This window comes from Impatiens glandulifera, chromosome 2 (assembly GCF_907164915.1).
Source record: "Impatiens glandulifera chromosome 2, dImpGla2.1, whole genome shotgun sequence".
Taxonomy (NCBI): Eukaryota; Viridiplantae; Streptophyta; class Magnoliopsida; order Ericales; family Balsaminaceae; genus Impatiens; species Impatiens glandulifera.
This window is the reverse complement of record NC_061863.1, coordinates 64,409,914-64,431,751: the sequence shown is the minus strand read 5'-3', so window position 1 is coordinate 64,431,751 and position 21,838 is coordinate 64,409,914. Positions and strand designations below refer to the sequence as shown.

General features: G+C 31.1%; 4 protein-coding genes across 4 annotated transcripts; 2 read left to right on the top strand and 2 right to left on the bottom strand.

Annotated features, from left to right (window-relative positions):
• The first annotated feature begins 1,154 nt into the window (after window positions 1–1,154).
• LOC124923640 (peptide-N4-(N-acetyl-beta-glucosaminyl)asparagine amidase A) lies at window positions 1,155–3,136 on the top strand. Its single transcript, XM_047463601.1, has one exon. The coding sequence runs from the start codon at window positions 1,280–1,282 to the stop codon at window positions 3,026–3,028; it is 1,749 nt and encodes a 582-aa protein (XP_047319557.1). The 5' UTR covers window positions 1,155–1,279; the 3' UTR covers window positions 3,029–3,136.
• Window positions 2,985–6,119, bottom strand: LOC124923639 (probable methyltransferase PMT23). The gene is made up of 8 exons (XM_047463600.1): window positions 5,563–6,119; window positions 5,146–5,295; window positions 4,633–4,903; window positions 4,448–4,558; window positions 4,032–4,203; window positions 3,717–3,959; window positions 3,441–3,635; window positions 2,985–3,366 (listed from the first exon to the last, which is right to left on the bottom strand). Exons 1-8 carry the CDS (start codon window positions 6,022–6,024, stop codon window positions 3,168–3,170), a joined length of 1,803 nt encoding a protein of 600 aa, XP_047319556.1. The 5' UTR covers window positions 6,025–6,119; the 3' UTR covers window positions 2,985–3,167.
• Window positions 6,120–8,588: 2,469 nt separating this feature from the next.
• Window positions 8,589–10,374, bottom strand: LOC124925593 (amino acid transporter AVT6C-like). Its single transcript, XM_047465638.1, has 5 exons — window positions 9,946–10,374; window positions 9,716–9,868; window positions 9,412–9,615; window positions 8,854–9,319; window positions 8,589–8,777 (listed from the first exon to the last, which is right to left on the bottom strand). Exons 1-5 carry the CDS (start codon window positions 10,352–10,354, stop codon window positions 8,651–8,653), a joined length of 1,359 nt encoding a protein of 452 aa, XP_047321594.1. The 5' UTR covers window positions 10,355–10,374; the 3' UTR covers window positions 8,589–8,650.
• A 5,992-nt stretch (window positions 10,375–16,366) lies between these two features.
• LOC124926451 (wound-induced protein 1-like) lies at window positions 16,367–17,222 on the top strand. Its single transcript, XM_047466678.1, has one exon. The coding sequence runs from the start codon at window positions 16,649–16,651 to the stop codon at window positions 16,997–16,999; it is 351 nt and encodes a 116-aa protein (XP_047322634.1). The 5' UTR covers window positions 16,367–16,648; the 3' UTR covers window positions 17,000–17,222.
• Window positions 17,223–21,838: the final 4,616 nt, after the last annotated feature.

The following is a 21,838-nucleotide window of genomic DNA, read 5'->3' as shown; positions in this document are numbered from 1 at the left end:
TTAGGCCAACGTCAATATCTTATTGGGTAATTTTTAAAATATTGTCATACTATTTTTTTTAGTTGTACCGTAACAAGATATCAATTTTTTTAAAATTTTATTTTATAATATCAAGATTATAATAAAAAATATATAATTTCTTTTTGTTCACTTTTTATTTTTGTAAGAATTAAATAAGAACTAACATAACACCACCTCACAACTATGTCACAACTACGGACTTCCCGTTTAAATTCAAAATATTTTCAGTTAAGTTGATCTTATTTTTATTACATCAAGCAATTCAAAACTACTAAAATGGTTAATTAACCCTATCAGGATAACTTAACGGTAGTCTATGTCAACAATTGAAAAAAAAATATATATTTACAAAAAGAAAGTGTAAGTGAGCTTTCATACCATTATCAAATGTCCTTCGGCTAAATAGTTTGGCTCTAGGTAGGTAGTGTATTCAACTTAACAAAGATGTCATCATATCAACAACCTAACCAAAATGCTTGAAGATAACTTTTGCTCATAAGGCTCCGATAACGCAATTCCAAGAGGAGTCGGTAGTTGGGCACTGGATCCCTTCGGACCTGGAGAATTTGTGACGCTGGGTCGGGGTTTGGTGAACCAACAGCTTCCATTATCAACTGGAACCAGCTATTATTTATTGCAACCAATATCTCGAAAATGCACATGTTCTTGAGCTAAGGGACCAAACAAAAGTCCAACCCAAATTGGTTAACATTAACATTAATTCCCAAGGAATTTCACCATATTTGTATTCATACCGCATGCATGATGATTAGAGTTTCTCAAATTTCATGGCAACTAGTTCTATTATACCCTCCTCCTCCCGGCAGCACTTCTGAGACATTTTTCATATTTTCAACTAACCCATTTAAACTATTTCATGTTGTTTGTTTGTTTGTTTGTTTTATGTGATGAATTATAGAAACTAGAATCCAAAACTTCTGTCTGGTCTGTTCCTGGTCCTGTTGAGACTGTTAGTTTACTTGGGTTTGTCGAGTATACATGTGTAGAATCTTTAGCTCCACACTAGGTAAGATATGATGTGATTATATACATAGCTTCAAAAACAAATTTAAATAATTAGTAATGTTATGGCCGTTAGTTCCTTCTTCCCTTGCCTGCCTGCCTGAGATATGTTTTTAATACTCTTTTAAATCTGAATATCATTCATGACAAAGAGTAGTCATACTGACTACTGAACTCATGAAAAATTTTACTCTTCACCTTCTTCTTCTTCCAGGAAAATTGGAGAATTAGAGATATGTCAATGTTTTCCTTCTTCTTCTTCTTCTTTGCCTTGGCTGCTTCATCATTCTCTCTCACTGAATCTGACCGTTTCATCAGATCAGTAATTCCGACCGCCGCCACAGAATACATAGAGCTCGCACCTCCTCTTCCAACCGACAAACTCATCCCTTCCTGTTCATACCCCGTCTTCACCCACACCTTCGCCGACACCTACGGCCGCCCTCCCTTTTCCGTCAAGTACTCACCGCCCTTCCGCTGCCGCCCTCCATGGTCCCACGTCGTTCTTCAGATCAACGTCTCTTCCGAGGGCGACCAATACGACCGTATCGCCGCCGTATGGCTTGCCGGATCCGAGATTCTACGCACCAGCACGGCGGAGCCTACTGAAAATGGAATTTTCTGGAACATTCGCAAGGATGTCACCAGGTATACCTCTCTACTCAAACAATCGCATCTTACCCTAACCGTCATGCTGGAGAATTTGTTAACCGACGATCTGGACGGCGTCTATGATGTTACACTTACCTTCTTGTATTACAAGAATACTAAGTCCTCATCGCCGCCGAATAAACGGAACGAATTAGGGTTTGACAGTGTTGTGAATAATGGGAGAAACGCGTTCAACTTGTACGAAACGCCGGCAGACGAGATCATTCCAATCTCCAACAATAAGATTAAAGAAGGGTTTTGGTTCAGAATCAACAGCAAAGCGGATAAAGGATTGACCCAGATCAAGATTCCTCTAAACACCATAAAGGCTGTTGTCGAGATTTACGTCTCCTACCACGGAGACGACGAATTCTGGTATTCGAACCCACCCGATTCCTACATTAAAAGGAACAACCTGACCACGAAAAGAGGCGGCGGATCTTACAGGGAGGTGTCTCTATCAATCGACGGACTATTCATCACCTCGGTGGTTCCTTTTCCGGTCATCTTCACCGGAGGAATCAATCCACTATCCTGGGAACCCGTAGTGTCCATAGGAGCATTCAACCTCCCTTCCTACGACTTCGACCTCACCCCATTTCTGGGACGTTTACTCGACGACAAAATCCACTCCTTCGGAATTGGAGTCGGTTACAGCATTCCGTTTTGGCTAGTGGATGCCAATCTACACATATGGTTCGATCACGGCTCGGCGCCAGTCCAGGCTAGGCTCGTCGAGATTGATATCCCTCCGGTGATGATTAAACAGCGGTCCCTGTTTCAGAAACTGGACGGTTCTTTCGATGTGGAGGCGAAGAGGAAGAACCGAATTACGGGCTGGATAATCTCGAGTTCGGGAAATCTCACTACACACGTTTTGCAGCAATTCAAGTTCAAGAATCAGATCTTATTTGAAGGGGGCGGTTCCACGAAAACAGTTAGTATGAAAGTTAAAGCTAAGATGGAGGTTATAGTGGAGTCGGCCGATGCAATTCAGCTAAATCGAGCTGTAGTGAAGACGAAATACCCTCTCGTGATAATCACCTCGACCGTGCCTGGATTGAAACCGGGCACATATAAGATGACCACTAACGTGTCGCACGGTTTGATCGAGAAATGGGAATGTGGGAATTTCTCGAGCTTAATAAGGAATAGCCAGGATTCTTTGGGATGGATGTCGGTTAAGGATCATTCTGTCCTGTCTGGTTCTGCCCAGACGAACCAGAGTTTGAGTTATGAGGACCAGTTTGGATGCTATTGGCGAGCAGTGATGACGAAAGATGGAAAAATGGTGAAAGACAATTCAGCATTCTCTTGTCAATTGCCATATTAACTTAAGAAATCACTTACTTTGATTGTATATCCATCCATCTCTCTGTATTACTAATCAAGAAATACTTGAAATTTATCTAACACCATAATGTTGAAGTTAAAAAGAAAAGAGAAACATCTATCATTACCTATTATTATACTTATTCGGTTTTACCTTCTGGACGCCAGAGACCTTTCTTACATACCAGGAACTTCTGATGATACAGTTTCGTCGACCAGTGAAGTGAATGGAAGATAGGGGTGAGCTTGTTTATTATTTCAATCTCATCGCGGATCAACACAATGCCACCAGGTCTCAGAATCCGATCCATTTCAGCAGCAACTCCTATTACATCGCACCTGATGAAACAAGAAGAGTTGCCATTTTATGATTGATGAACAACAACGAGAAAGCATATGAAGTGGTGTGGTACCTTTGGGTTAGATTTTTGAAGAGGAAACTTGAGTGAAGAAGATCGTAAGTCCTAGGATAAGTACTAAGAGACTCGCACCAATCGTGATAGATTCCAATTAATCCTCTATCAAATATAACTGATAAAGTATCTTCTCCATCTACAGGAACTACATTCATTACCCATAATGGTTGTTTAATTAGAGCTGCAGCAAATCTGAAATAACATACAAAACAAAGTTAGAAATCACGAGTCTAATTGTTAATTAGTAACCAAATAAGTCAGCTAGCTACTTACCCTCCATAACCAGCCTTCATGTCAATCACATTCCTCACGCTTGACCATTTTATACCAAGGTTATCGAGATAAATATCATAAACTATCCCAGACCATTGCTTGCTATCATCATCAAATGTATTTGATTCAGCTGGTAGGCTATGGGGTTTACTGTTGAGACGTTCTGGCCAAGGGCTGGGCCAATCTGATCTTGGTTCAGCATCTGTAGGAAGTGGGGTCAGACAACTGTCAAGAGGAGCATACCTGTATAGAGATGAATTTAGATATTAAGATTGGATGGGTGAGAGTGGAACCAAACCACTAAAAAAAGAATACCATGAGGTCTTCTCCCTTTTATTTGGATCACAAATCGGTGGATCCTCTTCTTTACGGTTCTCATAACAAGAGGATGTAACTGGCTTCTGATATATGACAAGGCCAATCCCAGATGAATCAACATTCTTGGCCACTACCTTCCAGCACATACCTTCTGTTAGAACCACCATTGCTGCCAGACAAAAGAATGTGAATCTCCAACTAACAAGGAACATGAATTGATATCAACTAGAGCTTGTTTGAAGTTTTTTTTTCAGAATAATTCAATTTTTTTTAAGGAAAAAAACTTGTTTGAAGAAAATTGGATTATTTGGGCTAAATTACTAAAATATTATAAAAAGGAAAGATAAGAGGTTATAACTCTTCATCAAACAAGGCCCTGATTGTGGAAATATGGGGTTATATTGAAATCAAACCTTTCCACACTTTCTGATCCCGTTCATTGTCACGATAAACTGGTGTAGCAGACCAAACAAAGAACCCTCCAGGTCTAAGAATTCTGTTGAGTTCAATTAGTGGCTTTCCACCTGCAGATATTCACATATCTATACATAAAGAGGATACGAGAAGAAAAAAAGAGAGCGTGAGAACATTAATATACCATCTGCATCCCAGTGAACTCGGCATCGTGCACAGTGGATCAAGTCAAATGCATTATCAGGGAATGTCAACCTTTGTGTTCCAATGACTGAAAGAGTAGCAGGAATGCCCCGCTCAAGAGCAAACTGTATTTGAGCTTCATGTTCATCTTTTGGTGCAAATGACATGGTGAGGACATCCTTGTCAAGTAAGAAGCCACCAAAACTAGCAACCCCACAGCCAACATCTAATATTACCCTTACATGCTTTCCCCATTCAACTTCAGGTAAAGTCTAGGGTCACAAATAAGAAACAAACTCAGTATACTAGTAAACCCTAGAAAGAAAATATAGAGTTTCAGCAACTTCAAATTATTGGCAAAAGAAAAATCACCAACATCTTCAAAACTGTCACAACAGATACAATTACAATTACAATGACTATATAAGTAAAACAAAGTTAGATGCTGGATAATGAATGATGTAAGATCATTAGGCAAATCAATTGAAATATCCCTTCTTTCTGTCTCTACTACCTTTTGTACAAACTCAATGTAGTGAGTGACTCCATCCTTAAATTGGGTACCACCACCAGGGAAAACAAGATAATCACCCGACTTTTCCACCCAATTCTGATCCTTCTTGTATTCCACGAGTTTTGGATGGGGAACATTGTCAAACCAGACCTGGGGATAATAAGCATATATATATATATGAGATTGTTGGGGGATACCAAAAGCAACACAAAAGAGATCAAGATCTGCTTTATAATTTGAGGTTTCAAGCATTTCTACATCACCAACTAACTGCCTGAACATATTTTGTTTGTACACTAAGATAAAATTGGAATATTCCTATTTCGTCTACTAGCATAAAAAGGTACAGAGCATGCATACTTTCCACGCTCTTTGCAATAAAATATCTCCTCATAAGTTGAATACTAACAATCTCACCTTATCCCTGCTGTGCGGCCAGGCAACTCGAATCTTGTAATCTTTCGGAAGAGGAAACAAACACTTAGGGTTCGTCTCAGGGCAATGCCGCTCTCTATGCTCCATATGCCTCCTCGATTTGAGCATCTTGATCGCCTTGCTATTGTCGAGGCAGGGAATGTAATCGACCGCGTCAGGTACATCACACAATTTCCAGTTGAGTTGCAAATCGCCGGCAAAAGTTGTATCGTTGGTTAGGAAATCGTCATCAAGAGTCGGCGCGGAAGTCTGCAAGGAAGGTTTGGTCGGAGAAGAAGACGGAGATGTCGTTTCATACCTGGATTGGACGAGATCGGAAGCAGAAAAATCAGGAGACTGATCGTCGATGAGAAGGAAGAAGGTGACGAAGAGAATTAGTACGAATATAGAGAATATGAAGGGATATTTTTTCTCCTTGATTAAGCTTTGAACTGATAAATCCATCAGAAATCTTCAGTCGTATGAATAGTGAGTGAGATTGAAGATCTTGGATTTCTGTAAAAAGAAAGAAAGATAGATATTTGATCGAGATGCTGCTGATGTTAGAGAGAGAATATGTATAAGTAAGTAATCACACTCATCATTACTCATTAAGTCGGTAAATTCAAAATGTCGTTTTGAACACACGGATGGATTCTCTGTAACTAAATTCTTTTTTAATTAACTAAATTTTAACCTTTTTTTTCATTTGCATTAGAAAATTCATTAATTTAGAATAATTGATTTTTATATATATATATTTTAGAAAGTTAATATATGAATATATTAAATTGTGCTACAATGGTTTTTTAATGAGATTTTTTTGGGACTTTTATCAATATAAAATATATTAAAATAATACTTCTATCAACGTGTCTCTGCCTTCTAAAAATTTGTAGTAATCAAGGACATTATTTTAATAATATTTTACAAACGTTTGAGTCAACAAACTTGACCTATTGAAATAATTTAAATTTGTTTACTATAATACCGTTAATTCTTTTTAAGATGTCAGAATATGAGTTTGAGAGATATATATATCTTCTTCTTTTTTTTCTTTCATTTTTTATATTTGTTGAACCTGTACTTCATTTATTTAAAAGCTTATTAATAAGAATTAAATATGAGAGATATATAATTTGTTAATTAATTTATTTTATACACAAATTCTAGCTATAAAGTTTCAGTAAAAGAAAAAAAAATCAACAATCAAATTTCAACATTTAAGTAATCAATTCAAATTATTGCAATATTCGAAGAATATTACATCTCATTTCAATCTATATCTAGATACATATTCAACTGGTTTTTATAGACAATTTGACCTATAACAAAACATCATGTTACTTCAATTATAGTACATAGAATGTGGTATAATACTATAATATTTAAATTAGTCAAAAAAGACAATGAACACTAATTTACCAATAGGATATTATATAAACCAAATAGTCAATGAAAACTAAACAGCCTAAGGCGTTGTTTAAGAAAGTGGTTTTTTGGATTTTGTCTGGGTTTTATTTAAAAAAACTCTTATTTAATAAAAAGTAGGAAAAAATTGGTTTTTAAAATTTAAAGAATAATTTGCCCTTTGACTTTAGAAGATATGGTGTAGGTGAGAGAATGATAGTTTAGAGATAGAAGATAAAATTAGAGGGTAGTTTTGGTATTTAAATGATAAAATTATTTGATTTGATGGTTGATAAGATGTTTGGGTTTTGGGATAAAAACTGAGTTTTATCCCAAAAATCCATTGATCAAACTAGGCCTAAGTCTAACAAATCAAAATTACTACTAACGGAGCATTGAAAACCAATGAAACGTTGAATAAAAAAATACTTAAAATGACATTGAATCAAACATTTAAAACATAGCATTGTTCTTCTTAGATTTTTTAAATAATCTATATAAAACCAATTTTCCAATCAATCACTTCCACCAATCAAATTACTCATTTTATTAATCAAAATACTAAAATACCTTCTATTTAAAATTATTATTATTTATTTTATTTATATAAATTAATACCCTTTACTCTTTTTACCAAAACTAATTATCATTTCCTCAAAATCATCAATCATCATTATTTTTTCTCTCTCTAGGTTATTTAAATAACCCCAATACGAACAGGGCCATATAGTAAGAACATCTCCAACCAAAAAATCCATTTTCAAATTTATTTTTGGTGTAAATATCAGATTAATTCTACTCCAATTAAAAAACTCATTCTTAAACTCAAAAAATATATTCTTATAATATCACCCTATATCTTTTACAACATTATAAATTACACCATAATATTTTAATATTACCCCATTATTTTAAATTTAATTATAAAAATTCATTAAAAATTTAAAAATTACAATACATAAACTAAATTAAAAGTTATTGTTACAAATGAAGAGGAGATAAATTTTAAAATGTTATATTATAAGTTTTGAACATTATTATAAATTTATGTTATATAAAAAATATTATATAAATAAATTAAATTATATAGATAAATTAAAATAATAAATTATATAAATAAATTTAATGTATAAAATAACCTAGATTAAGTCTAGGGATTAAATTTAAAAAATAAATAAAATTTTGAGTTTCATGAACAGTGCAAACGCATATATGCTTTGCACGAGAAAGAAAATGAAGAAAACCCATTTTGAGTTTGAGTATTAGTACCGTTGGAGGAAAAAAAAAGTTTTAGGATCGGGTATTAATATCGTTGGAGATGGTCTTTGTCTAAGTTTAACAAATCAAAAGCTTGAAAACTATTTAATAGCAATATAGTATAGAAATTAAACAGCCTCACTCGCATTTTTTTTGGTTAACAGGACCAAAACCCGAACCAATTTGGTCGACTGGGAAAATAAAAGAAGGAAAGAATGTCATATTTCTATAAATTTTTTAAACTTAATTAAATAAATTTGGTACATTAGTCAACATTGTTCCCAATAAAAGAGCTATCGTTACAATATCATGGGGACAGTTCACCTATGTTTACTATATTTTTTTTCTTTCTTAGAACATTAAGAATCAATTTACTCACTATTAATAAGTGAGCAATAATACAAAATCCCTCAATATTGTTGAATTATTTATTATTGCTCATGAAATTATATACATTAGAAGAAATAGCAATCAGGCTAGTCCCAACTGCCAGAATCACAACCACTGAAGCCATTACCTTATCTCCTCTTCCAGCAATACCATGTTTATCTCTGTCAACAACAGCAACAAGAACATAAATAAATGGTAAATTTTCTTAAAAAAAGAAGTCGGGTTAGGGTTTTATACCTTAAAATGATGGCACAGGGGAACAAGAACATGATACACATGACAGTTGTGGTTCCCATAAACTGAAAAAAGTACCATATGTCCGGAATGGCAATCGCGGCCAAATAAACTAACGATAGGAGAACGCAAGTCATTCCCACGAATCTAACGCTATCGTTCGCCAACAGATGCTTATTGGGGAAGAGAAGCTCGTCTAGATTAGCCCTCAACGTGTAGTTAATGACTGGGAAAACCATCATTAGATGAACTGCATAACTCAGCCTAACCACGTCGTTAATGACTGAACCCATTGCTGAATTATAGCTCTGGTCGAAGTTCACGAGTAGATCAGTCATGATAGATTCTCCAAATAGTAAATAGCCGAAGAACCCAATCGCGGAATACACCGCCACACAGAGTAACAATGATAATCTCACCGCTGGTTTCATATCAGAAGCCCTACTAAGCTCCGCCCGAACAGGATGAACTGCAGCAGACGCAGATATCTTTATAAGAAATCCTGCACAAGTTATATCACAAAACAGGATGAACTGAAGAATAAGAAGAAGGAGATCATACCGCTTACATGGCATCCAAACGCGGTTGCATAAACAGGGATGGTTGTGAACAGATCGAAAACAGATAGGCCGCTGGAAAAGTCAGGCAGCAGCCTCACATTTTGGCTTCTCCCATCAACGATGGAGAAGATCGCCAGCGTGGAGCAAATAACAACAAACACTACTGCCAGTAGAATTGATATTGCAGAAGCATGTCTTAATGAATCTGAGAAATCAAATAATCCAAATTGGTAATCAGGAATGGCGGCTATATTATATGATTGATATTGAGTGAATCATTCAAAAGTTTATACAATTAACTTAACCTATGTTTCGCAATAGGAGTAATGGAAGCATTACGAAAAGAGTGATGAAAAGCAGAGAGAAAACCCGTGAATTCCACCATTGAATTCCAAACCACTCCTGTAGAATCCCCAAATGAAATGTTCCTTCCGATTGATTTCCAGATAAAACATCCCCTGTTTAAATTATTCATTCAATACCCATAAGCTGAATTCAATTTCACATTACGAACAGATCATGTAAACCTAATTACCAATTATGATCATGTAAATGATCATAGCGCCGATGTTTGTAACAACAACACAGATCTGTAGCGCGACTGAGCCGGTTTTCCCGAAAGACTCGGCCATGACGCCGCCATAGGTGGTGGTGGAGGAATCAGCCGAACCGGTGTAGCGCAGGAGAAACTCTACAGTTACATCGACCGATAAAGCGACGAGCAAGATGAGGAAGAAGCCCGGAAGTATACCCAGAACTTTAAGGGTGGCTGGAATCGACATGATCCCGGCGCCAATCATGCTTGTCGACACGTTGAAGACGGCCCCTGAAATCGAAGCGCCGCCGCCACCACCGCCGCCGTCTTCAGAACCTTTGTCGATCGGATTCGACCGGGGAAGAAGCGGCGCTAAAGCCCCGGTGGTCTCGCACTTTCCGGGATTCATTTTTCTCTCTCTGTTATTTCCGATAGAGAATCAAATATTCTTAAGAGGATTTATTGAAATATATTTTATATATTTTATTAAGCAATTAATAAATTTATTACTAAAATAAATAAATAAAAAATGTATAAAGGGGACGTCACGAGGATAGAATAGACATATCAAATACGGTAAGCTTGTGTGGAATTGTGGATAGCTTTAATCATTTTTTTTGTGATGGCAATAGTATATTAGCTCATTAGGACAATTGTAAATGAACTCTATTTATTACTTTTATTATACCTTATAATAGTGATCATATTTTATTGTTTACATATATTATTAAAGTAAGTGTAATCGTGTAAAATACAAGGACAAAAAAATAAGTTAAAACCCAAAAGCAATAGGTTTAAGAATTTTTTAAAATTTCTTTATCATACACTAGTTATGTTTAAGATATATTTTATTTATATTATTTAAATAACTCAAATTATTTTAATATAATTTCATTCCATCTATTATTCATTATATTATTCAATTTTTTTATTAAAATATTTTTTTATTTTAAATTATTATTTTTTATTTTATTATTATATATTATATTTTTTGAATTCTTTTTATAAAAAAAGTATTTATTTTTTTAAATTATCACCTATCATTTTAAGTTAAAATAAACAAAAACTTATTTTTTTAGATTAAATAATTAAAATATTTTAGTTAACTATTTAAATAATTTGAAATTACAAAGTTATTGATATAATATTATTTTGGATCCACGTCAAGGATTTCTTACTATTTTTTTTGGTCAGAGAAAGATTCCTTGCTTCACTTGTCATTTTACTTCAACTGTAATTATTGTTTCTTGATATTTTTAATTAAGTTGTTCTTTATTTTATTATTAATTTTGTATCATAAAGCATAATAACTGGACTTCAAAAATCTGGAATCAAAGTTTAATTTCTTCAAGCAGATCATCATGTGGTTGATATGTTTGACCGAATATTAATATATATATATATATATTAATATATATATATATATATATATATTATATATTTTAGTTGAATTGAGTTCCTACCAGAGAATAAAAACTTTCGTGTTTCTTGAGCTTCATATTTTGTTTGTTTATTTAATTATGACAAATTATTTGTGATTTTCTCATTAGTTATAAATTTAAAGAAAATTTAATTCATTTTTAAGAAACAAAAATAATTTTAATAATATAAACAAATAATGATGTTTTGTTTTGTCTGGGAATGGGCCAGGCAAACACTATTTTAATCATAAGGCTTGTTCAAATTTTGCACTAATAAATAAATATTTTTAAAATAATTATAATTTACCCATGTTCATTTAATTTACATTTTAGGAGTTTTCTTTTATCTTCTCACAAGTCTTGAAGAAATTATAATTGTGATGATACAAATCTTATTATTGGTTGATGGTGAAAATAGACCACTCAATATTTTCAATTTTAATATTAAAAAAGTATTATATATCTATATATTATTAAAAAAATAAATTGCATAAACCCAACACTACCCAAGTATTGATAAGTATGGCAATTTAATTTGTTTTTTTTTTAAGTCACTTTGTTTGTATTATTATTTTGTATATTATCTTTAAGATATGCAATTTTAACGAGATTCAAAATACACTTAATATTAAAAATTCCGACACAGCTGAAATTACTTGAAATTATAATGGAACTGAGTTTAAATGAAAAACATTATTAGTAAAATTATATATAATGTATAGTTCAAAATATTATTTATCTAAATCGATATTTGAATTAGATATTTAAAAAAAAATATAGATTTAAGGAAAAAAGAAGATAACATAGGAAGTTATTTATATTTAGCTACCTGGGGTTGATTTTATTTATATTTAGTATAAAAGATGATTGGATTAAATTTAACTTTTTTGAATACAAAGGTAAAATAAAAATTTGTATGTACAAATAAAAATTCTTTTGAAATAAAATTAGGCCCAAAATAATCCATTGGACCTTAGTGTCAGCTACCAAAATCCATAAAGTTATCGCTCTCAGGCCTTTTATGAGCCTAATGGTGTACATTTTAAATCATATAAAGATAATGAGAATGGTCATATGTATGAATTTAATAAACCTAGCTATTATAATTGTTAGAATTTCCACAATTTTGTTAAAAGACAGATGACCAATAAAATGAAAGACTCAATATTTTCACAATTGAACCATTTTTATTATTATTATTATTATTATTATAAGGAGAACTAGCATAACACCCCACAGACATAACCTAGACATAACCCATCGTTTAAACTTAAAGCGCTTCTAGATTGAATCAAAACCCGTGACACTCTTACCTTGTTGGATTACCATCTCTATTATAATCTAATCATCTCACTATATTTCAATAGTGCAATGATCGAATAGGTGGAGCTCAATAACAACATTTTACATTTTCCTTAAATAACTTTTACAATAATAAATAAAATAAATAATACGAAAAACAAAACAAAAAAATATATATTTTGATTAATAATGTTACTTCAATCAAAATGATAAGAAACCATTTTGAAATCACAAAGAAAGTGAAAAACAAGCCAAAAATCACAAACAAAAACTATAATTAATTTCTTAAAAGATTAAACATCAATATTGGTGTAAGGAAAACCACCAAAATCATTAACTAAAGAGAAATCCATACAAATTATTGTTAATGAGGATGACCAGATCCCTAGTCTTCAATCATGAATTGATAAGAGAACCCCGAACAAGTATTTCCCAAAACGATGACATTTATTTTAACGAAGAAAACAGGATGTCACAAACTCAATTTAGTGAAAAAGATAAAACTTAAAAATGGGAAAGTCAGACTGCCCAAAACAGTTTAAAAAAATAAAGTTACAAAACTTCTCAATGCATTTTAAACCCTGGGGTCGTTTCCATTTAGTTGTTTAATTCTTATTCAAATGTCTCTTTCACATTGTCTTAGTATTTGCTGATTATCTTTAATAATAGGGTTAAAAAATGTAGTTAATGTATTAAAACATGATAAGTTTAAAAAAATGAGAAATGAATGATAATATTAATATACATTAGTTGAATTCACTCTCGATACCAAATAGGTTGACAAAAAGTTGCACTTAGACGGCAAAAAGGGTGACAAGTACAAGTAAAAACTTAGTGGGGTTGTTAAGCAGCCACAGCCACTCATAAATCCTTTCTTAATTATAAGTGCATGTATATGGGGTTGTAATTTAACCAATTTCAATCCTTAAATATATATATACATTTAATTATCATCCCAATAATGTAGTAATCTATTCAATTCATTTGATGGCATCAAGGACCCATATGTCAAATAAACTATTAAAGTCTAATGGTGATGTGATAGTAACACATGATTACAAATTACTTCCACTTTACAAATTTTCACAACATTCACCAACTTAAGCCGCTAGTCAATTATTATCATCACTCGATGAATCCGAACCTAGAATTCTCGAGTCGGACCACAAGATGAAGAGGTTCGATTCACCCTTCTCAAAAGTCCGGACCCTAAAAGCCTATAAAGAGACCCAAAATCGAGAAACCAACATGAACCACATCACTTGGGAGTTGGCAACCAAAAGTCCCAACAATTGTACAACGAAAGAGTAAGCTAAATAAGTGTCTTCTAGCCGTTGAAGCGCCGAAAGGGTAAAGGCCGTGAAAACATGTAAAGAGCACTTGGGAAAGTTAATTGAGAAAGAAAGAGTTTCTAAACTTCTTTTTGTTTGTTGGAATTTGGATGTTCCTTTTTGTCCTTAATTAATAGGTTTAGGTAAAGACAACTAACTTATTTGTCATTTGCCTCTCTTAATACTCAAATAATGCTTATTAATTATTATAAAGTGCTCAAATAATGTCATTAAACTATAGGTTTTGTTTTGTTTGCGTAGAATTATCAAATTTAATTGAATCATAACTAAGATTTCTAATATATATACATGACATAGCTCAAATGTTGGGTTTATTTTTCAAAACAAATAGAGAAAGGTTGCAATTTCTTATTATTAGGCAAACGCAATGACGAAATAGTTACAATTGGGATTTATGATATTATAATTCATTCATCATTAGTCCACTGAGGTTATGCTTTTTATTATTCACAGTAGATTTTTTTATTTAACTTTATATATTTAAATTAAATGAGAGAAATATAATTATTTTTGTATAATAAATATATAAAAGTTATTTAATTTAATTAGTTAAATATTATATTAAAATGTATTGTGACCGGCCCTCAACAAAACCTTAAACATGCATTTTTTTAATCTTCTTTTAAATTATACATGAAATATTTGACGAAATGAAAATTCAATTTAATAACTACTCAATAATGGCGTGGATATATGTAAAGGTTCGTGGGTTGAAAAATAAATTATTATTATTTTGTTTTTTTTCGGTAAGGTGTGATATTACCTCTAATTTTAAAAAAATAAATAAATATAATTCACTATATATTTATTTAATTACTATATTTTTTTGACAAAACTTACTTTTATTTACTTGTTTTATTAAAAAAAATCGTTATTATTTAAGTCTATTCAATCTTTTTTTCAAGTGCATCCTAACTAAGATTATTGGATCCCGGAGTTTATTATCGTAATTAGTTTTAAAATAAACAATAATAATTGTATTTTTATCTTTTAATTTTGGAAAGTTTTTTATTTTAAGTAATATATAAACAAAAAGTCACACATTTTTAATTAGGCACAAAATCAAGATAAGACTTTGAGTATACTCCAAAAATAAAATTATCCTAGTATATGATAATCATGAAAAAGTAAAATTAGTAATTTGTGAGGCAAACCAAAAAAATTAAAAGTATATATTTCTTACTTAAGATCTTGGATTTTTTTCTTAAAAGTAAATTTTTGATAAAGAAAATAAAGTTATTTGAGATTTGTTTTAAATTAAATTATTAAAATACTTTTTGTATTTAAAATTTGAATTTAATAATTATAATAACAATGATATAATAGAATTAAATACATATAACATTTAAAATAACTTAAAATACCAAAAATAGCTTTTAATTGAAGTTTTTTTTCTTATTACTTAATTAGAACATTATTTTTCATCTCTAGATTTATTTATTTATAGATAAAACAAATATTGAGAAAAAAAAAAAGTAGACTTCACTAATTAGGGAGAGTGGTCCATAAGCGTAGATCCAATACGATGCCGAATTCGTGATACCCAATACAATCCAATAACATTCTGACACCTGGTTACTACTCTGGTTTGCAACAGAAGTTTATATTATTTAATAATTCAACCAATTTATCATTAAGCATTAAATAAATAAATAAATAAATAAAATTGAGAAAAATGAGATAAAATATTAATATATTTTTTTATTAATAAAATATTTTAATATAGTCTGAATAAAAAAATTCTCCTAATTTTAAATTGTTTCATTAAATTAATTTTTTTAATTAATGATACTAGCATAATCCTTTATAGCTATGTATTTATTTAAATTTAAAAGTAGAATACTTAATTTTATCTCTTAAGAACAAGTATTACTAAATGTATTAAAAAAAACATAAAAGATAGATAAGTGTATTACAATTACATAATTTAAAACTCATTAATTTTAACTTCAAAAACTTCATTTTTTAACTACTTAATTTTTTTTACTAAAATATAATATAAATAATTATTTATAAAAAAATAATATTTAAGTTAATTAGTTTGTTTAAAAAAAATTACCAATTCATTCTCTATGAATGAATTATTATTTTAAAAAATTAAATAAAAATTTTAAGTTAATTAATTAATTAATTAATTAATGTGATTTAAGGGAAGAAAAAGTTATAATGAACTTATCTCCCAACTTTTATTAAGCTTTCTTTTTTCTTGAGACAAGAAGGTAAAATAATGTTTGATGCTTCATTCCAAAAAAGTAAAAGCTGTAAAATTGACATTACAAAAAGACATATATACCCTTACTCTTTTTTCTTACTATATAAATGATGAGTCCCTTCCCTTAATTCTCACAGATATTTTAACATCCTTTCCAAAACTGACCTTTTTTGTTCTGATCTTGTTCTTCTTCTTCTTCACAAAACTTAAAGAAGTGTTTTCTTCTCTCTGTGTAGAGAGTAGTATTTGGGTCGGAGCTGGCGAACTCATCATCGGAAAGCCTGGAGGAGCCCAGTAGTAAAGGGTTGGTTCTAACCCTGTATGAAGCCCTGAGATCTCGAGACGTTGAAACCGTTACCAAACTCTTGGCTCCCGACCTAGAGTGGTGGTTCCATGGCCCCCCTTCCCACCAGTTTATGATGCGCCTCCTCACCGGCACCACTCAGCCCCAAGAACACTCCTTCGAATTCGTCCCCCAATCTGTCGCCGTTTTCGGATCAACTGTTCTCGTCGAAGGCTGTCATCCTAGCCGTTCAATCGCCTGGATTCACGCCTGGACCCTCACTCATGATGGGATTATTACCCAGGTCAGAGAATACTTCAACACTTCACTGACTGTCACTCGTCTCGGTAACACAGACCAATCCTCGCCGCCGTCCACTGATTTCTCTTCTTCCATCACATCCCTCTATTGCCCCTCCATTTGGGAGAGCACGCTTTCGGATCAGGTCGGGAAGTCGGTCCCTGGATTAGTTCTTGCCATTTAAACCGCCCGCCCGGTTTATCTTTCTCTATAATTAATTAAATAAATAAACCCGGTCAAACCTGATGTTGATGATTGATGGTGCTAAGATAAGGCCGCGCGTGTTTGTTTGATATTTCTGTTTTATCTTTTAAGGGCGTGTTTGGTTACTGTTTGCTAGTTTGTTTGTTTGATGTCATCGGTTCAGTTTGCTTTAATGATAATAATAAATCCTTGTGATTGGCTTACCTTTTTCCTCCTTCATCACATGTTTGACACGTTTCATTTATTATTTTATTTATATATTATATTATATTATATTTGTTCATCAATAAATTAAGGAAGAAGATATACCATCGATAAAAGTGTAAATTAGAAGAATACAAGTTATATTATACAACTCAATTTATTTTCAAATCTCACTAAGCCTACAAAATAACTTGAAGAATAGTGTAGTACAATATCACAAGGGTTTAAGCAAAACCGAATATATAAATTATTATCTCTTATACTAGTGTTAATATGTAATTTTATTAATAAAAAAAATGACTCTGTAAGATGTTTTGTTTAGATTTTAGTGATTTAAAATCAAACTTTCACAAATTATTAGAATTTTATGTTTATGAATAAATTTTTAATGTTTTAATTTATTATATTAAATTTTTATTTTTTTATTTTTTTTATTTTTTAATGATTAAAATTGATCGACCACCATGTTCAATTGTCAACCGACACAGATAAAAAAAAAATTTGTAAGAAAACAGACACCAACCGTTTCAATGAAAATCCAACCGACATCTTATTGTGATCATCTCATTTTAATAAATAAATAGATAAAATAAAAAATAATTGTAACTTTGAGTTTATATTAAAATTTAACTTCAAACTCACCTATAATGGACAACTCATTCTTACTAAGTATATATAAATAATAATAAAAACGAGAATAATGTCAATTTTATCATTGAAATATAACTGAATATTAATGTATACCACTGAACTAATTTTTGTTCGTTCATACCACTATAGTTGAACTTAATGTTCATCTATATCACTGGTTACCCAAAATATCCAACTCTGTTAAGTTTTTCGTTAAATGATGAAACATGTGATTGTGATTCACATGTCATTTTTTATATTAATATATATTATATTTTTATTTTTATTCATAATTTTTAAATGATAAAACTTTTATATTTTTAGATTCATTAACCAAACAATCTAGATATTTTAGAAAAATTAACAATAATTCACTTTTTTTTAATTAATATATTTTCAATATTTAATTTTATTAACGAATTTTATTATTTAAAAATGTTGATAAAAATAAATGTTGAAAATATATTAATTTAAAAAAGTGAATTATTGTTAATGTTTCTCAAAATGTATAATTTGTTTAATTAATGTCATTGAAAATGTAAATTAAGTTTTATTATTAAGAGATAGTGAATAAAAATGAATATATGATATATATTAATTTTATAAAAATGACATGTCAATCACAAGTGTTATCATTTACCAAAAAACTTAACGGCTTTGGATGTTTTTTCCAGCAGTAACATAGATTAATGTTAAACTCAACTGCAGTGGTATGAGCGAACACAAATTGGTTCAGTGATATACGTGAATATTTCGTTATAGTTCGATAATAAAATTGACATTCTTCCCATAAAAAAACACTTATAAATAATTATAATTACTTTATTAAATGGATCATTTTTAAAAAAATAATTATAATTACAATGAATATGTTTATTTATTTTTATAATAAATGTTTACAATGAATAATCTCATACATTGACGTTGATTTGGTTAGCATTGTTAAGATATTAGGCCATCTTCAACCCAAATACATATTTTCAAACCCAAAATGCAGTAAACATTCAATCAAACAGTAATTTATCTCTAACCCCAAAACCCAAACTCAAACTCAAAAGAGTATTCTCAGAATATTAATTTTTATAATAATTTTTAATTTTTTCAATATTATCTATATATTTATCTAAAATTACAAATTGATCTCATAACTTTACAACAACTTATTACTTACTTTTCAATTCTAATTATAAATCAATTATTTATACAACTGTATAAAACAAATTAAACATCATTAAATAAACAAAAATTACATTTCACAAACAAAAAAAATACAACAAAACAAAACAAACCTTATTAAAACATATTTTCCACACATAAAATTAAAATATAAATATAAACAAATTTAAATATAAGTTAATCATATAAATAAATTAAAATTATCATGAATTAAATATATAAATAAATTAAAATATAAATAAATTAAAATATAAATAAATTAAAATATAATTAAATAAAATATGTAAATAAATTAAAATATAAATAAGTTATGCAAATAAATTAAAAACAAACTAAAAAGACTGAAATGAAAGTTTTAAAAACTTTTGAGTATGTGAACAGTGTACCTACAAATTTGGGTTTGTAGGATAGAGAATTTACAGAAAAACTTAAAATGCAATTGAGTTTGCAGGTGGGTTGAAGGGCTAAAACTTATTATGAAGATGAGTTTGCAGGTGGATTGGAGATGATCTTAGCGATTATCAACTTGATTTGTTTATTGAATTGCTCTTATCTCATTTGACTAATATGAATATATGATAATATCAGTGTAATTTTATTTTTTTTGGCTTGAGAATTAATGGATATTTTAAATAAATATTAATATTTTTTTATTATTGTTTATGTATTTTAATCTAAATTCATTATAGAAGTATGTGTTTAAAACTAAACTTAATAGAAGATAAATTTAAAATTTTATTTATATTTTACATCTAAGTATAAAATATTTTAAAAAGTGTATTTAAATGGAACATATTTAAAATGTATTAACAAAGTTTATAAAAAAAAAAAAGAGTGTTTTTTAAAATATCAAATATTTTATGTTTTATTTTCCTTAAAAAAAATTAATTTAAGTGAAGGACAATAAATTTTTCTAAAAAATAAATTTTGGTTTTAAGAAAATAATAAGAAATATATTGTCAAGTTGTGTAAAGCGATAAGGTGTTCCCCAAACAAGGCCTTAAGTTGCTGGCAAAAGGGTGAAGTACTAGTTTCGACTTTCAAGGAACTCTAGTCACTCTATCGGGAAATTTGAGCAAATGACCCTGCTAACAGGCCTAAATACGTATAGTGCGCGTGCATAATTTAAATAGCGCTTCTGACCCTCTTTTTTTTTAATGACTATTATACCCATGCGTCACGCATCCTCCAGTTGCGTGACGCATCCGAAACCCTATAAAATCATTTATTTTTTTTCATTTTTGATCAATTTCTCTCTCATCTAGGTCTTCTCCGCCGTGAACCCTAATGGCGGAGAAGACTTTCACTTGGAAATGGCGTATTCATCGTCGATGAACAGATCGAAGAGGCACCGTGGACCATTCCACTATATTCAATGGCGTAGAGCGGCGAAGAACTACTTCCAACGGCGAACTGCGGCTCCAACGGCGAACGACGACGGCCAAAAGATAAAATTTTCACTATATTTGTTGTATTCGTTTATATTTTGTGTTGATTTCGTTTACATATGATTGTTTGTGTTGATTTGTGAAGATTTTGTTTATAAAACGTCATCGATTCGTCTAGATTCGTTGAATGTAGGTTGGTTGGATGCGTCACGCCGGATGCGTCACGTAGCAACCTGTCTGCGCAGCAACGAACGGACCATAGAAAGAAAGCCGCAGTCAGCTATTTTTCACACATCTACAAAATCAATCCCTAAGTAATCTAAGTACCCTTCTTAAACGTTTCAAAACCTAGCTTTTCTTCTACTTCAATTGCAACTGCAAAAATCCCTCTTCAATCTTATTCGTTTGATCCGATTCCTTGCTCCTTTTCCAATCTCATTCTAGTACATTACAATCAGATTGTAATCCTCAAACAAGTAAGGTATCTTTTTTAGTTTCCCTTCGATCTGGGCTGTCGTAGGAAGAATTGAGCCGCAGTAAACTGGAGTTTTCTTTGAGGTATGCACTTACTTTTCCCCTTTACTCGAATTGGTTGCTTAAGAAGACATAATTGACAAGATATTTGTTTGCCTGACATGACTTCTATAATGGCTTACAGGCTATTGGCTTGTTAATTGGGGTGGAAGATGTTTCACCGGACAAACAAGCTGATTTTCTTTCGACATTGCTTAATCCCCTTAGCCAGCAGGTTAATAAAATATTAATTGTCCTTTTGTATAGGCCCGAGTTAATGTTACACACTTGTATCTAGTGCCTTTCTTTTTCTGATATCTGTCAAATGATGTTGCTTGATATAAAATAATTAGGTGGAGGTGTTGCTGCAAAATGCCAAACTTCACAATTCTGAAGAATCTCATGCAAAGATTGCTAACATTCAGCAAATCATCATGGCGATTAATGCCCTGAGCAAGGTGCACTTTTGTTCTTTCATCAAGTCTGAATATTTATAAAGCACATGCATGATTTTCTACCATTTTGCAACTTCTATCTATTTACCGTGCATTAGGGAATTATTACTACTTGATCAAAATAATAAATAAAGATAAAACACTTTCTTCTTTTATGGTTCCTTGTTTTCTGCTCTCTGTTATCTAAGTTGAATTTTGTGGACATAGAATTGTTATATAGGGTTTGATTGCAATATTTTATTTGATGATGGACATAACTGCTGATTGCTTGAAACTCATTATGTAATGCAGGGATTCAGTGAGCGGCTTGTGAATTCTTGATCTCATCTGAGTTCCCTTCCTGCTCATTTTAATCGGCTTTAAATTACTGAAAAATGGTGATTGTATTAAAAATGAGATGGACATAACTGCTGATTGCTTAAATCATCTTAAAAGAAATGAGAGTTAGATGTT

Coding starts and splice junctions, on each gene's coding strand:
- LOC124923640 (XM_047463601.1), top strand. CDS start 1,280: ATGTCAATGTTTTCCTTCTTCTTCTTCTTCTTTGCCTTGGCTGCTTCA.
- LOC124923639 (XM_047463600.1), bottom strand. CDS start 6,024: ATGGATTTATCAGTTCAAAGCTTAATCAAGGAGAAAAAATATCCCTTC. Junction 4,904..5,145: donor ACATTGAGTTTGTACAAAAG/GTAGTAGAGACA, acceptor TTGTGACCCTAG/ACTTTACCTGAAGTTGAATG. Junction 4,559..4,632: donor AGTTCACTGGGATGCAGATG/GTATATTAATGT, acceptor GAATATCTGCAG/GTGGAAAGCCACTAATTGAA.
- LOC124925593 (XM_047465638.1), bottom strand. CDS start 10,354: ATGAATCCCGGAAAGTGCGAGACCACCGGGGCTTTAGCGCCGCTTCTT. Junction 9,869..9,945: donor CATTTACATGATCATAATTG/GTAATTAGGTTT, acceptor TAATTTAAACAG/GGGATGTTTTATCTGGAAAT. Junction 9,616..9,715: donor ACTCCTATTGCGAAACATAG/GTTAAGTTAATT, acceptor TTGATTTCTCAG/ATTCATTAAGACATGCTTCT.
- LOC124926451 (XM_047466678.1), top strand. CDS start 16,649: ATGATGCGCCTCCTCACCGGCACCACTCAGCCCCAAGAACACTCCTTC.